Raw genomic sequence first — 16,602 nt, forward strand, 5'->3', positions numbered from 1 at the left:
TAACCAGAGTTAAATGTTACAGTTAATATGAAAAAAAGAGTTTGAATCGTTTTTACTGACCGTGTTCTGAGAGGAAGGTGGTGAGGGGGGCATTTGTCTGGATGGACTTATATCACTGTAGTCTGGTGGCGGTAGCAGAACGGGCTCGTAGTCTTCGCACTCCTCGTCCTCCTCCTGCAGACTGATCACGCTCAGACTTTTCACCGGCGTACTCAGATTGCTGCTCAGGCACACAATGAAAATACAAAAAAGGTTTTGATTATCTGGGGCTTCTATGACTCAGCTTCCAGAAATGCATCAATGTTTGCGTACCTGCTTGAACCGACTGGCTCAGTGTAAGGCCTGCAGTATGACGAAGGGAACCAACCGCGCCTGATAACACATGAACAAATTCGAACAATGAAGATAAGAGGGTTCTATTATTTCTCAACTTTTATTGATTCACTTAATAAGCTCAGAAAGATTGACATCAACAGGTTTGCATCCTAACACCCAGATGGTTGTAAACTACCACTGGGGACAAAAATCAGACATGAAACACATTTTGTTTATCAGGTCACGTATTGAGTAAAAGATGGCAAACGGGCTGGTTTTGTTGCTAGGAAACAGATGATATAGTGATTGATACAGCTGCACTGACTGCATTAACATCCTTCAATAACCAGAGCCACTTAAACAGGGGAGGAAGCATTTTGTTAGAGGACAAAATGACTGCATTTAAAAATGCTCAATTAGACCATTTAAACTGCTGCTGCCACATCAACGGACATGTTGCCAGTGTTAAAGCAGACATCAGGAACAAACAGCAGCACAGAGGAGGTCCAGTTAGCTCCTAGTCTTCAGGAGGAGTTTGCTGAGGCACTATCTTCCACTAAAAGGCCTCAGATAGATTTATTTGCTTCTGAGTGAGAATTTAAGTCCCAAGTGTTGATAAGTGTGGTATTGCTAAGAAGGAAAGATAAATCTTCCCATTTAAAAGCATACCTGACATATTCTACTTCTCTAGGCATGATGTGTTAGAACAGCAGGTTGTTAGAAACTAGTACTGCCACCTGAGTTATGTGAACACCGCCTCTGTGTCACTGCTGCTGCATACTTCTGGGAACAAAAGTATTGTTTCCCCTGGCGAATGTCTCGACAGAACTGCAACTGCAAGAGGAGGTCTGTCAAACTTTGGGTAGTTTGAGCAGCACATCAGTGACCAGACTAGCTTGATCACTGATGAGCGGTGATGAAGAAAAAAAAAAAATAGGGAAAGGATTTAATGAATTTTCTTGAGTGGCAACACCTCCACAAATATCCTAAAAGCTGTTTATGAAACATTTATCTGATCCATAAAAACATACTCCTGGCAGCACTTTCCATTAAAGTATTTCTCTACTTGCATCTGATATCTGTTGGAGATATTGCTGCCTTTTCCCCCCATAGAAAGACTAAACTGTGTCTCTTTACTGACTATCATTAGTGCTCTAACTTACCCTGGTTCTGCTGGGGGTCCTGTGCTGATAAATGGGTTCCTCTCCACTGTCCCCATATGCTTGTTCAGTAAATGTGGGATCAGTTTCACCAGTTGTGCTAATAAGGCATACATACGGTACTCTAATGTGAATAGGAAAGAATTTAACTGTTCAGACTGGTTTTGACCACAACTGCCATTAGTCAGAGAGTTTATAGAAATTAATTATAGGATCAGGCCACTTCCTCCTCAGCAGAGTTCATTTCTGGAAATTTATTTCTTAATAGTTTTAACTGATCTGAGTTGATTTTATACATTACAATTGTTTCTCTTGTGGTGTTAGCTCACATTTTCAGAAATTTAATTGTTTAAAAACAAAATTCACATATGTTGTTTAAAAATTTTAAAGGTTAGAAAAAGAGAGAATGATGGACAGGACCTATACTACTGCACATTAATTCAACCAAACCTGGATGCAGTAAAAGTTAGAAATATTAGTTTTTCAATTTTTTTCTTATTTCCTCCACAAAGCTGATAAAAGTTGGTGCCTTTCAGAGATCATCTAACGTCATCAGTGCATAACTGCAGGACATAAAACACTCACTGCTGTGTCTTCTCTAACTCTCCGTACAACCATCCGTCCTTCTCTTCATGGATAAGCAGGGTGATGATGTCGCCATCATCAAAGCTAAGGAGGGTGTCGTTGTTGCCCGCTGTGTGAGGGAAGATGGTCTTAACCCTGGACTTCCTCCCCACGTTAAGACCAGATGACACGGAGGAGGACCTGGACAGATTTCCCTCTCCTAGGCTGCTCCGGTCTGGAGGATGGAGGGTAAATGAACAGTCTGAATGACTTGGGCTGCAGTTATTTCACTGAGTTTTTGCTGAGTCATGTCTAGGTGATGCAGCTAATTCCACTGGATTGTTTCAGAGCAGCTGTGAGGTACCTGAGCTGTGGTCTGAAGTGGGGCTCAGCGGAGTTCTGGGCTCAGGGTTAAACATGTTGGCCAGCGGACTGATCTTCAGCGGAGGCGCAGGAGGAGGGACCAAAGACCCCACATTGTTCTAAGGAGGGGATATGAATTAGTGCAAAGAAACAGACCAATAACACAAGCTTCTAAAACCCCTAACATCTATGTCCCATAACATCATAGGCAAGACAATAGTGCCAATAATACAAGTAATTCAACACAGCTAATAAAGTAATTAGAACTTCCTCCAACACACTAATAAGATCTAATGAGACAAAAGCACAAACATAACTTCCAATGATTGAGAGCAGGATGATTATCAACAACCAAGTAGGAAGTTCCCAGAATGATACTGCAGATTTTCTGCTGTATCATTCTACCATTCAAGCCAGAAAACACAGCTGTTAGAACACAGACTGGAGGTTTGGGCTTAGTGTGTTCGGACGGACGCTAGGCTAAGAGGCAGCCATACTGAATTTTGACTAGACCTACTGTAACTGAAGCCGATTCAGATCTATTAATTCAGGCTATGAAATGATGTAGCTTAAGAGACTATAGTCTCGTACTTCAGCTATCATTAGGGTTTAAACAAGCTTAAACTCCGTTTGTCTGGTTTATTGTTAATACAATTTTAGGTCCTTCTAAATAATGGCAAATATGCTGGAATACATAGACTTCTACTTCCAGCTATTTGAAGCTTAAACCAGAACTTTACCCTCCCCACATGTTGCTGAACAACTTACACTGGATGTCTTCAACAGGGGTCCGCGACCCGTAGGGGGTCCACGGAGGTACTGCATGGGGGTCGCGAAAGTTTTGGTTGATTAGACTTTTTTTATATTCCCCACTGCTATTTTTTTCCACTAGCTGAAATGTCTTTAAATAAACATTAACATAAATTCAACACACTGTAGTCACACCGGTCCCATCAACGAGGAATCAGAATCAGAGATGCTTTAATAATTCCAGGGAGAAATTAGTTTTGTTAATTACTCCATCTCTAATAGAGTGACTATAGGACCAGTTTGATATAACACAATTCATACAATATATATGATTAGGGGGTCCCCGCTCCATCTGGCCATCAGTTTGGGGGTCCTTGGCCTGGAAAACGTTGAAGACCCCTGACATACATCAACAAGCTGAAAGATGGCTGCTAGCCTAGATCACAAGAATAACTAATTCAGCCTTTTGAAATCTTTGCCTGAATCTAAGAAAGGTTCCAAAAAGGTCCTGACTTCATGCATCAAATGTGTCATTTTCTGCAGTGCCAGTATAGGCTTGGTCTTTTTTCTATATCTATGATATACCATAACTTTTTACAGCATACTCTGGAGAACAAATCTGCGGGTATGTTCTCACCCTGTTGTAACGTTCTTCCTGTGCCAATCCTGGATCGATGGCCAGACCCTCTATCATCGCTGTAACTGAGTCTGGAACTTTGTCAATGTTGCTGCATTTTTCCTGCCAGGTGGGGAGTTTGCTATTCAGAATGTCTTTGGCCTGTAAAAAAAAATTAAAGAAAGAAAATACATTGAAGAATACGAATCTTAGTGTAATTGCCTGTCCTTCAAAAATCAATAACCTGTATTACCATTATGCAAACATAAGGAAACGTTGTAGTTACAAAGGGTATAAAGATCCTTATAATTAACATAAGTACATATAGATGTCCCCTTGCTTACTTTGTCGTGAAAGTTGCTGAGCTGGTAGGAAAACATGCAGTGCTTCTCTGCCAGAAACCAGAAGCGCCTTTTCTCTTCCAGGAAGGCCTCTTTGCAGCCTTCAGCGATGAACTTCTGCATGTCCATCTGACGAGATGAGATGGTTGCCAAATACTGCGGAGATTGAGAGGACAGCACGTATGAATATTGACATTAATTAATGGATCTTATCCTACCTTCAGGGTTTGTCTTTTTTTTTTTTCTAGTTTTTTCTCTGGGTGCTGTTATTGTTCAGAAGGATAGCTAATTCTTGACATGCATTTACAGTCACCCTAAAGCTCAGAGCTGCCTTATCAGCCCCTATAAAGAAATGATGTTTGATTTATTGCTTTCTACTTTATTAGTTTTGGGATTTTGTTTTCAGCTGAAGGCGCAACCAGACAGAATCTATTCAAGAGTAATTAATCCAAGCTTTCTGGACCAATCTTAGACCAAAGAAAATCAATTTCTTGACTAAAGCTAAAACCTACACTTTCCCACAAGGAATTCCCTTTAAGTTTGCAGCTAAAAAAAGTGAACCTGACATAGCTTGACCCAAACCTTTTTAAACTGCTTCCCATGCCTCCCCCATCTAATTGTTCCATCCACCTCCCCAGATCACCATGGTGACAGGAAAGCAGCTGGTCTCCAGGCACTCTTCCAAAGACCCCAACCAACTGACTCACCTCATTTTCTCTCAAGCTAAATCTAGTCTCTTCATTTTTCATTTCTCACCTTTAATGCAAACAAATGCCCCAACACTCAGCCAAAGGTAGAAGATGAGCTCTGAACTTATTACTGCCAGTTTACTGAGGCCTCACACATGATTATTAGAAAGTAGGCAGCTTATAGCCTAGTCCAGTACTCATTTTTATCACACAATGAAAAAGCTCAAACTGACAGAGAGAGGGTTCTGGTGTCTTCTTTAGATAAACACGGCCTATTGTATATGAGGTTTTGTTCCAAATATGCTTTAACAACAATTACAGATCACTGATTGGCCCATTCTAGGTTTATCCAGAGGTTATCCAGCATTTTTCCAGATTTTACTAGATGTTTACCCAGGGTTTACCAAGAACTTATACAAAGTTAAACAAGAGTTTAACCAGGATTTACGACGAGCTTACCAAGGGTTTACAAAGAGTTTAACTAGGATTTATCACAAGTTTAACTAGGATTTATCACAAGTTTAACTAGGATTTATCAAGAGCGTAACCAGGATTTATCAAGAGCGTAACCAGGATTTATCACGAGCTTAACCAGGATTTATCACGAGCTTAACCAGGATTTATCACAAGTTTAACTAGGATTTATCACCAGTTTAACCAGGATTTATCACCAGTTTAACCAGGATTTATCACCAGCTTAACCAGGATTTATCACGAGTTTAACCAGGATTTATCACGAGTTTAACCAGGATTTACTGACAATTTCTCTAGAGTTTACCAAGTTTTATAGTTAAGGCAGAGTTTCTGGCTTATTTCCAACAAATTACAATGGTTTATACTGGTTATAAGACTAGAGTCACAAACATCAAGTCTGGCTCATAGTTCATGATTCTTTAAATCAACTCAGATGCGTTTTTCTGTAGAACTTGCATTTGAGTCCGAAATGAATCATGGAGTAAATGTAGAGTGGTAAAGAGATTCAAATAAATCTCTACTTAGAGTTTTCCTGTGTTTTAACATTATGCTTTTTAACAATGGTAATTGTCATTTCTAAATATTTGTTTTAGTTGGTTTAACTAAAGAAATGCTTCAGAAGGTTTTATAACAAGATGATTTTAGGCTTCCTTTGAGTTTAAGAAAAATTATGTTCTGATTTTGAATCATTTATAAAGCACAATTGAAATGATCTTTTATTTTAACAAAGTGATTGTTACATTATCCAAGCTTAGGGAGTATTTATAATTCTTTCTTAGCCTCAGTGTTACATGTTCATCTCTTCATTTCATTTCTTGGGCTGACAACCAGACCCAGTGTTCTGCACTGTGAAATTTAGCCAGTGCTGAATCTGTATTTGATCCCAGACGGACTAGCAGAAACAAAAAAGAAGAAATACAAACTGCTTATTTTAAACAGCAGTGATTCCTGTAGAGACCTGAATCCTAAATTCAAACATTGAAGCAAGAAAACATTCAAGAAATCCATTTATCTCACTACATACTGATCCACTCCTTAACTCGGTACAAAGTAGACGGCTGGGTGGAGCGTGTATACAACTCTACAGCAATAGCAAGGGTCACTGAGCAGAGTAAAGTAAACCCACTCAACCAAAATAAAGTCAACATGCAAGGTTAAGGTTTGTTCCTTTGTTCTGGGAGCAGTGACACAGTCATGTTGGTTATGGGATTTCTAAAAGAACAGTTTTCATCTGCTTGTAAATAACTGTTATACATTAGCTGAAGCCAACAGACAGGAACAAAATGCCTCTGATCAATCAACATGTTTCTGTAAGATGACTCAGCAGCACTTGCTGAAGAAACCTGAACTAGAGTTACAGTAGCATTTAATTTTCCTTTAGGACCAATAATAATTAATTTAAAGATGAATAAAAAGTGAAACATTTTGCAAGCAATATTGTACACAATAAAGCTATTTGAAAGTTTAAAAAGATAACAACAGTGAACCTTTTGAAAAGAATTGTAAAAAGTAGCAGAAACCATAAATTTGTTTGTTTACCGATCAGAGGGTTGAAGTATTTCGATGTGACAGATATCACAGAGCTGAAAGTCTCACCTCGTTCTCCTTCAGGCCGAATTTAGAGGTGGTTTTTGAATGTCCTTTCCTCCTGAGCTTCTTCAGGTCCGTCTGTGAGCGGTCCAGAGACTCCTGCTTTAGTTTATAATCCGTTTGGTAGCGCTTAAAAGTAGCCTGCAGACAAACGTTGGACATTACAGATGTTAAACCTAAATGATGTGAAATAAACTGGTCAGATAGACACTGGCACCCTGCTTTGAGACACTTACAGTCATGTACTTTACATCCATGTCCGTCTTCTTCTCCAGCTCAACAAGAATCTCTCTGTGAAATCTTTTAAACTGCAGATAGAAATGAGACCGATCTTTTAGGAGGAGAGGGGGAATGACAGGAGACATCCGAGCAGCTTGATCTACTGCAGCTCATTTAGATTAAAATATAAATATTAGCATCTGCATTTAGCAAATTTAAACCAGCTAACCTGAGATTGCAATGGACCGGTTGCAAATACAAGCAGGTATTTTTTACACTGATGGACTGTATCTGTTGGAACTAGTGGAGCATGTAAGTATTTCTACTGTTTTCATTAATAAAACTCAGCGGGCTGCTTTAGTGTTGCCCGATAAAGCTAACAGTTATCGTTCATCTCATTGAGAAAAATAAGCAAATCCCTCAGGTTGGTCTAACCTGCACCTGCAACACTTGGGCTAGGTGTGAAGTCTTTCTACATCCAAGTCGGTCAATCAGAGTCAAACCCAATAATGTCTCCAAAACATCACTGACGCTTATTGTAAGAAGTAAAATATAAACCGGACCACAAAGTTTGGACTCTTAAAGGCAGAATAAGTGAAACAACTCAAGAAAAAGACCTAAAAATGTTGTTCTTTTTTGTGGTTTTCACTTTAACTGGGTTTTTTCCTCTAATTTATCTTTTCTACAATCCTTATAAGAAATCTTAACTTTTTTTCTTTAAATTTAAAATAATTTGATTTGATCTCATTAATACACTTTCTTTACATATTTATCTTTACTTATTAACACAGACTTAAGTTGATTAAAGTAAACATCTAATCCCTGTAGCAATGTAAGTGCTTCTTGCGGCTGAATTATGACCTTTTTTCATTCTCCTCTTTGTACTAAAACTTTGACATCCAGCTAAACAGCAACAGGTGGGAGAGGGGGAGCAGAGAGTTGAGAAATTGCTGCCTTTTCTATCATCTCAATAAAACATCAAAACACAGAGAATTTGACCAGAGCCTGCAAACCAGCACGTTGCTAAACACAAAGAAAATACATTTATCAACCCAAAAATCTGATTTTAAAGTTGCTTACATTTTCCTCTAGTTCATTGTGGAGCCTCCTGTGGCTATCTGCGATCTCCATCAAAACAACACCTGCAAGAAATCACAGACAACCTTTAGAACGGAGGTCAATATCTATAGATCAGAACTTCTTTTAAGCCTGATTTAAAAAAGAAAGGCTGACCTCAAAGCCTTTTTTAGTGGTTATATCTGTCCATTTGTTTTATCGGTGTGAGGAAGAACACTTTGCTTTTTTATTTCCTTTTAAAAAGAGTATTATATTAGGATGGGACTGTGTCCATTTTCACTAGAAGGACGGGAGGTGTTGGGCCAGTGTCAGCACACTGGAACAGCACCTGACTCAGAGAAAAACGGGCTTTAATGACCCGAACATTCAGAGCAGCAGTTCTGCCGTGAAGCTCTAACAACATTGCCCTCTGAAGGTCACCAGAACGTACTGGTAAATGCTGCCTTTGTGCTGAAGCTGGGGGTGAACAGCGGACAGTGTTGGTAGGGATGGGGGGTCAAAGAGGCCATTGTGAAGCTGCTGGTTTCACCTATAAGGTGAAGGTGTGAAATGAGGGAGGCTTAAAGCTACAGAAACTCAGAGTGGTGTCAGGACCTGAAGAGGGCGACACCATTTGACCTCATCGGTCTGCAGTGTTTTCACACGTGCATGAAGCCACTTCATCAGGTTAAACAGCAACACCTGCTTATCTCCCATCTATGCCCGTTTCAAGTCTTTGCTTATTGAACTACATTATCTCAGAGCTTAAAACGAAAATAAATTCTTGCTCAAGTGGTTTAATAACACATGTTGATACATGCTGGAGATTAGACCTCAGTGATAAACAGAAAGAGGAGCTCTGCTTCACACCAAGGGTATAACTTTGTAATGAAAGTTTGTGGGGACACTGATTGTGGTGGCTGATGGACCAACAGTTACTCGACACAAACTTTTTCAATAGGGTTTATATTTTCCAAAAAATGAGCTCAAACATATTTATTGAATGCTTTCCTATTGTTGAGAACACAAAAGAACCAAAATACACTGATATTTATAGGTAGTTGGACATTAATGTATAAAAAAAACAAGGATGAATTACAGCCAATTCCAATGCCAACAGCAATATATCATACGTCCCTATTATGGAAGCAATTTCTGTTTCATTCATCCATCAATCCATCCAGAAAAATGTGGATGGATGGTTGCTTTCGCTTTTAGCTACATCAGTGATTATCTCCAGCAAAATCAAATTTAGAAATGTATCCCACATGTTGTCAAGAACCAAAGTGTATGTATTGTAATTATTGGTGGGGACATGTCCACACCAGTCCTTCAGAAAGTTACGCCATCCACCCTCTACTGAATCAACAGAACAGAAATAATGCCCCAGCAGCAACAGAACAGCAATTATCAATCTCCATGCTTTTCTTTTTTTATACATATGGCTCAGTTGAAGCCACCTTTAGGATTTTTATGACCGGAAGAGAAACTAACGCCTTTTACACTCTGAACAGCTGACAGGTTTTATGAGGTGGGAAAGCATTGGCCTGAACAAGTCCCACCTCTTTGGTTCTGATAAGGGGGAAAAAATGGCTCCATCGGCATATGGACCTCATATCAGTTTTATCTGAACTTTGATCACATTGAGTCATAATTTATAGTTAGGGTTGAGACAACAGATGAAGCAACATCCAAACTGCTGTTGTTCCTCGGTTTAGGGCGACTCTCTGGGTACGTCTGCAGCATTCCGCCTCCCTTTAAATCATCAGAACAAAGTCACTGGTTGATGGTTAAACCAGGAACCATCCAGTGGCTTGTCCCTTCATACTTCCTTATGACCCATTGATTAAACTAGATTTATTTGAATAAATAAATAATGACGAGTCACAGGTGTGGAAACCAAACATCCCGAAACATAAGAAACCATAAAAAGGCGTGCAGGTAAGAGATAAAGATAGCCAGCGAAACTCTCAGTGATATAAAGTATAAAACAAGCACCACCCATCCAGCAGCCTCCATAAGAACTCTAAGAGAAGACATTGAAGCAATAAAGGAACAAAAGACTTGAGTTAAAAGATTACTCATTAATGTGGGAATTGTTTTACATATTGATTAACACCAAAGCTTCCTTCTTCTTTTTTTTTTGTCTGAAATTATATAGCATTTTAAACATATTTAACCATGGGTGCCAAAGGATGCGGAGCCTGGCGAGCATCATGGTGGCCGCTCTGCTTTCAGTGTGAAATGCAAACTACAACATACAAAAAAAAACACAGCTTTATCTGAACCGTGGAAAGAGACTGGAGAACAGGATCAGAGGCCTGCACCACCCTCCTGTCAACAGCCTCCCTTCCACCATTCATGGTGCTGTGAGAAAGAAAGAATAACAATCTAATGCTTGATTAAAACGTGCTGCTTTGTCATACCTGAGAGCCAGAGCGAGGAGATGGGTCTAACAGGTTATGAGCTTGAATTACTGCAGGTCTTTCACCTTTAAAGGTGGACTGGATGAGCAAAGAGCCAGTGGAAGGCTCATATATACCGGTGTACTATAGCCCTCCTGTGTAGTCTAAAGTAGTGTGAAACTAAATGTGCCTCTTTATCTTTATCATGTTGATCTTTAATATTTTATTGATTGGGGTGAAATGCATGGTGAATATTTGCGGAGGAGCTGCAGTTAGGGACAGCAAAGAAAACATTTCATGCAGCAAACGTGCCTGACCATTGTTCGCTGCAAGGTGTGGCTGAGCAAACCTGATCTGGGTTTCGTAACAAGACAGGAATGGATGTCTCTTACCATCATACGGCTTTTTATGACAGCTCCATAGCAGCAGCCAAATCAGATACATTTCAAGATGCATCATCTTCTTTGTTTTGCTTATTTGGAGCTCAATGGATTTTCTGGACAGAACCAAATCTGTCTGTTCTTAAAAGAACTTACTCCTGTTCTCTAATGGATGGCAATAGGGATACCTCTGAATCATATTCAGGATGACACACTGAACTCAAATCTCTGAAGGAGCTGCAGAGATCCACGGCTCAAGTGAGAGAATCTATTGACAGAGCAACCTTAAGCGATCACTCAAAAATTCTGGGCTGTTTTGGGAGAGAGGCATAAGAACTGTCTGCACTTTAAGCCAAACTGCAATTACTCTAAAAACAGTTCTGTTTACATTATCCTGGAAACAGCATTCCTGCAGGGAAACATAGTGGTAGCATCATGCTGCGGGGATGCTAGCCAGAGCTGCACGCTTTAGATCATATTCACATACTGACTAGCACATTATACTGATTTTCATTCACTAAAACTTTGAGAAGCACATTTATTTTCCCTTCCACCTGATCTGTCAGAAAGAATCATTCAGGTCTGTTTCTGACCAACTGCAGAAGTTCTAGTGGTAAATATAGGCCTGGAATCAAGAGACAATCCTAACTTTACTATATTTGATCTGAAAGATCCCAGATATCCCTTTCAATTTTCACATAACAGCAGCTGTGCTGATTGAAATTGCTTTCTACAGAGAATGGCTCATTCTTTCTGTTAAAGCAGAACATTTACAGAACCGGATTTTGTTTTTCATGAAAGAAAAGTGAAATTATTTTCAACCTGAGATGTGATTGAAGGGCCTGAACATTAAGAACAGCACAAGGTAGCAGGAAGTAATGGCTCTCATTGTTGGAACCAGCAGGTCGGCTCTGATCCAATTGTCTGATGACTCATTCATATGAGAGAAAAAAAAAAAGACCCTGCTGCACTTCATGCAGGGCGGGAGGTTCTGATGCCTCTGAATGCTGATGAAGTTCTGCCTCAGTGGGCCACTTACTGTCGCTTACAGATGCTTGTAAAGGCTGACTGGACTGGATTCTGTTTAAGCTTATGGAGTAATGGCGAAGGACTAAAAATACAATAATATTTCACAAATATCATCTGTAGCCACTGTGTAAGAAAACAGTGATGATTTCAGTATGCATAACACATTGAAGGTTTGTAATTCCGGGCTGTTTCGGAATGTCTGGTACAAAATATTTTATAATAAGTGGTAAAACGATCCAGATCAGCCGTTTGTTTTTGTTCCATCTCCCCATCTGTTTCACTCTTAAATGGGAGTGAATCAGAATTATGTTAAAACGGGACCGACAGCCAATATTTGAGCTCATTAGCGATACCTCGCTCCCTTTGTCCAACCTGATGAGTCATCACTCCTCAGACCCAGAGGCTCCATCTGTCCTGGATCTAATATCTACATCTACCTTTACATGCAGAGATGAACATGAAGAAAGAAAATGGGGACCGACTCTTTCGTGAATGTCAAATTAAGCTTATAAAAGGAGCCCGGTGTCATGGCAACCGAACATACACCACATTTCCTTCACTGCAGTCAACCTGAAAGTAGACATGCATGAACTTACCAAGCTCCCTGGACATGGGAGACACAATGGCGTTCTCTCCTATCTTGGACACAGCATGAAAATATGCTTTTCCAGCAAGAGTCATTGCTGCAAGAGAACAGAGGCACTTTGATTCTGAAAGTTTGAACAGGACCACTGAGGTGCAGGGGATGTGAAGGTGGAACCGGACTCTACCTGAGACGGACTTCTCGTAGCTCTTCCCAAGGTTGACCAGGTTCCTGAGAGCTGGGTTGAACTGCTCCATCACATTCTGGGAAAAACCGAGTGAGGACACATTGTTATGCCAGAAACAAACCGCGGTTATTTTGCAACAGTTCAACTGTCTGAACATGTAGGTTTCTCTTTCTCTTACAGGTAAACACCTCAAATTAACCTCAACCTGAGTGAAGTGAATAATAATAATAACAATAATAAGACTCTTCAGGCTATTTTGGTGGCTAGGGTGGAGAAGCAGGATCCAAGGGAAACCGTTTCTGCTGATGCTCTAAAAATACCATCACAAAAGGACAATAAAGACATTTAATCTTTAACTTGACCTCTCAGCTGTAAAAAAAAAAAAAAAAAAGAAGAGAAAAACCCAGAAGAGCAAAGTACTATTTACAGCATAAACCACCTCACTTTAGAAAGTTTTACCCTCCCCCTTTAAAACAGCCTGGCAACACCCTGAACAGAACCATAGAGGGGTTAGGTGGCACAGAGGAGTAAAACAAAGACCCGTTCCTGGATTTCCTGCCGCCTCCCTCACTTTCTCTATTTATATTCTAACAGAGATCAGGCCACATTTTAACCATTCATGCATTAAAACACTTCACATAATGAAATGGTTAATTATGTTAGAGTATTACCCTTAACTTCAGTAGGTAAATAAAATGATCTACCAATGGATCAAGTGTTTTTACCCTTGAAACAAGAAAATCTGATGTTATGAACTTCAATTTTTTTTTCTTATTTTAAATGTAAATTGTCTTATTGTTCTTATTCTGCTTCCCTTACCTGCTCAATTCAAGAAAAAAATTTACTTATTTTAAGATAAATTAATCAACTTAGATTTAAATTGTTTGCAATCAAGGTCCACTTTCTGCTAATACATCTCGTCACCAAAAATAACTTTACTAATCTTTAACCTGGCACATAGTTTCATAGTTCACAACTAAATTACCCTCAATTACTTAATCGTCTTTTATTAGTGCATATTGTTTATCAAAGCAGGAAATGAGACCGATTCTATACAATCACTCATTTTATTTGGCTCTAACAAGCAACAAAGGTCCAAATAATTCTTGGAATAAGAAGACAATAGTTCTGGGTAAGGTGCACACTATTAACGATGCATCATCATGATCAGATTGTTTTTTAATGTATAGTCTGCATTATTGTTAGTGTACCATGCTACAGTTAAGGTAGGTTAGGTCATTTGAATCACTGCATCATAATGTCTGCTATTGGGAGCGGTGGGAACAGGACCACTGCTGTTAGTTAAATTCTTTTATTTTAGTGCAAAGACATATTGTTAATATTGCTGACAGACTTAAAGTGACATTTCTACTGGAAAATATCTATAAAATAACGTTTTTATTTGCGTGTATAAGCATGCAGTCTATTTTCCCGGAATTTACTTAAGGTTGGAAGTCCACAGAGGCGTTGTCTGCGGATGTGACGTCAAGCGCCTCAATGTTAAAAAACAAACAAACAACAAAACTCATGCAATAACTTGTGCAATATCTGAAGTGCAATAACTATTTAATACCATGTGCAATAACCCGTTTCTATATTCGATACCCACTGCAACAGCTACGTATATATATATATATATATATATATATATATATATATATATATATATATATATATATATATATATATATATATATATGGACACACTGTATCTAATGTATATACCCCCATGCACCTTTTCCCTCTTTTTGACTATTGAGCCGATGTAGCAAGTAAATTTATCCACTATGAGCTCAATAAAGTCAAATTCCTCTCTTAGAGCTATGGGAATGAGCAGAAGAGAGCTGCAATTCTCTGTTTTGGCCACAGGTGGCAGTATCATTCTAAAATGGACATAATACCTCTTAAAATTGGGATAAATCTGATTTCGCTGAAGCTAAATGATCTGTTAACAGTTTTTGAAGTTGAACAAAAACATTAATCTTGCAATATAATAATGATGTAGGCTGCTCGGACCTCAGCTGTAGATGTATAATGATAGAATTATTGGTTCTTGATGCCTTTTTTTTATTTTATGGGGAATATGTGCTTCTTAGGTTCCCCTAAAATATTGCTGTCTTTTTGTCATTAATTAATCCCGTCTCAATCTGTGAGTTGAACGTATTTTTCATTCTCCCAACACGCTGAAAACGATCAGTCAGATTTATTTACAGTCAAATTAGTTTAAAATACATCATCACTTTGTTTCTTCAAGTATTAAATGGATTTGATTTTTTTTTTTAAGAATTATATTCTTTAAGTAGGTGCTGTTGGGGTCCCCCGCTGGCATGGGGTCCATAGAAGCAGGAGCTCAGTTTGCTTTAGCCTTGGGCCGGCCCTTGAAAAAGATAAGTACGAGTTTGTATCTGATTAAACCAATATAGTTGTTTTTATTGGCAGTTTTAACGTTTATAGAAACATAACACAGCTTTGTGATCTTAATCAAAAACAAACCACTGATTGAATCAGTTTAAATTGCTGATTAAGGAACAGGTTGGTGTTATCAGTCCATCATACAGATTGCAGGGCAGCATCTAGAGCAGCTTTTGGCTTTAAAATCCATCAACAAAAAGAGTAAATTTAACCAGAGAACACAAAAATGTAACCAAAAACTTATATTGAAAAAGCCCATTCTGGGTATTTTATATTCTTTAAGTCACTCCCTGACTGTAAAACACACTTTTACGCACCAAGCCTTATTTATAATAGAAGCAGCAGGTAAGATGATTCAGACGCGGCTCTCTCACCTTGAATGTGCTTTCTGTGAGCTTGCTCACCCCGTCGGGCGTCCGAGACATGGTGGCAATTTATAGATCACAGTAAAAATAAAATAAAAAAAAATAAAACCCAAAAGGGGTTCTGTAATCCAAGGGTCTTCCTCTTAATCCAAGTAAAAACTCCCGGCGTTTTCTCCGCTCCCTGTCTGGACCTTGGCTCTGTGCATGTGGCAGGGGAGACGCTGCGCAGCTGGTGGCAGACGGCTGATTGGCTGACTGGGTGGAAACACCGACAGAGCGTTCGTTTAGGGTCACAGAGGCGCGCGGGAGGAGCGCGAGCAGGGCTGGTTCCAGTAACGTTACGTCACAATCATTCAAGCTGTCAACAGGTGAAGTGACAGTACTCCTCTCATGAGGAAAAACATGATGACGCATTATTTACAGAGCTCCTCCCTGACGCACCAGCAGGGGGCGCCACAAGGCAGTGATACACGCTGCTAATGGCTGTCCAACAGTAGAGGGCGCTGTTTTAATCCTAGACCGGTCAGACTGTATGCTTCTTTTTCTGTTTTGTAATAATAAAATAAAAATAAATAAGAAGAATGAAATAAAAAAATAAATAAAATCATAAAATAAAAATAAATAAATAATACTTTTTATGTTTGATATCTTTAAAATATGTTTTCATATAAAAAAACAACAACAACCAGTATGGGAACTATTTACAGACTTATTGGAAAGCTGATTTTGTGTTATAGATACACAACATTTTTTTTTCAATGTTGTTTTGTTTCTATTTATTTTTTTTTTATTCTAAAAAAAGTATTTTTCTTCTATTTTGCTAAACATGTATTTTTGATCTATGTTGTTGTAAAAGTTTGGAAAATTTGATCAATAAACAATTCTAAAAAAAATAATAATAATAATAGCCAGTGGAAATATATAAAAGGACAGTTTTAATTATTCGTATTTCCGAAAATGACCAGTTTTCTTTTAATTCGGCAACAGGAGTTAGACTAAAACAACTGAAATATGTTTATTATGCCTTTATAATTCAGGTGTGACAGTGGCAAAGACAATCAGACAAGGGAAAACTCATGGGTAGTCACAGGACAAAATAATATG

General features: G+C 38.8%; 1 protein-coding gene across 1 annotated transcript in view; it reads right to left on the reverse strand.

Annotated features, from left to right (window-relative positions):
• Positions 1–15,843, reverse strand: part of baiap2l1 (BAI1-associated protein 2-like 1) — a 21,966-nt gene extending 6,123 nt beyond the window's left edge. The window contains exons 1-12 of the mRNA XM_015377036.1: positions 15,508–15,843; positions 12,722–12,797; positions 12,548–12,634; positions 8,162–8,223; positions 7,099–7,170; positions 6,869–7,003; positions 4,113–4,265; positions 3,790–3,930; positions 2,404–2,521; positions 2,061–2,274; positions 313–372; positions 61–220 (exon numbers count right to left, since the gene is read on the reverse strand). Coding sequence (XP_015232522.1) covers positions 61–220; positions 313–372; positions 2,061–2,274; positions 2,404–2,521; positions 3,790–3,930; positions 4,113–4,265; positions 6,869–7,003; positions 7,099–7,170; positions 8,162–8,223; positions 12,548–12,634; positions 12,722–12,797; positions 15,508–15,558 — 1,329 coding nt within the window. The 5' untranslated portion in view covers positions 15,559–15,843. The remainder of the gene's footprint in view (positions 1–60; positions 221–312; positions 373–2,060; positions 2,275–2,403; positions 2,522–3,789; positions 3,931–4,112; positions 4,266–6,868; positions 7,004–7,098; positions 7,171–8,161; positions 8,224–12,547; positions 12,635–12,721; positions 12,798–15,507) is intronic.
• Between the last annotated feature and the right edge of the window lie 759 nt (positions 15,844–16,602).

Source organism: Cyprinodon variegatus, unplaced genomic scaffold (genome assembly GCF_000732505.1).
Source record: "Cyprinodon variegatus isolate N-32 unplaced genomic scaffold, C_variegatus-1.0 Scaffold146, whole genome shotgun sequence".
NCBI lineage: Eukaryota > Metazoa > Chordata > Actinopteri > Cyprinodontiformes > Cyprinodontidae > Cyprinodon > Cyprinodon variegatus.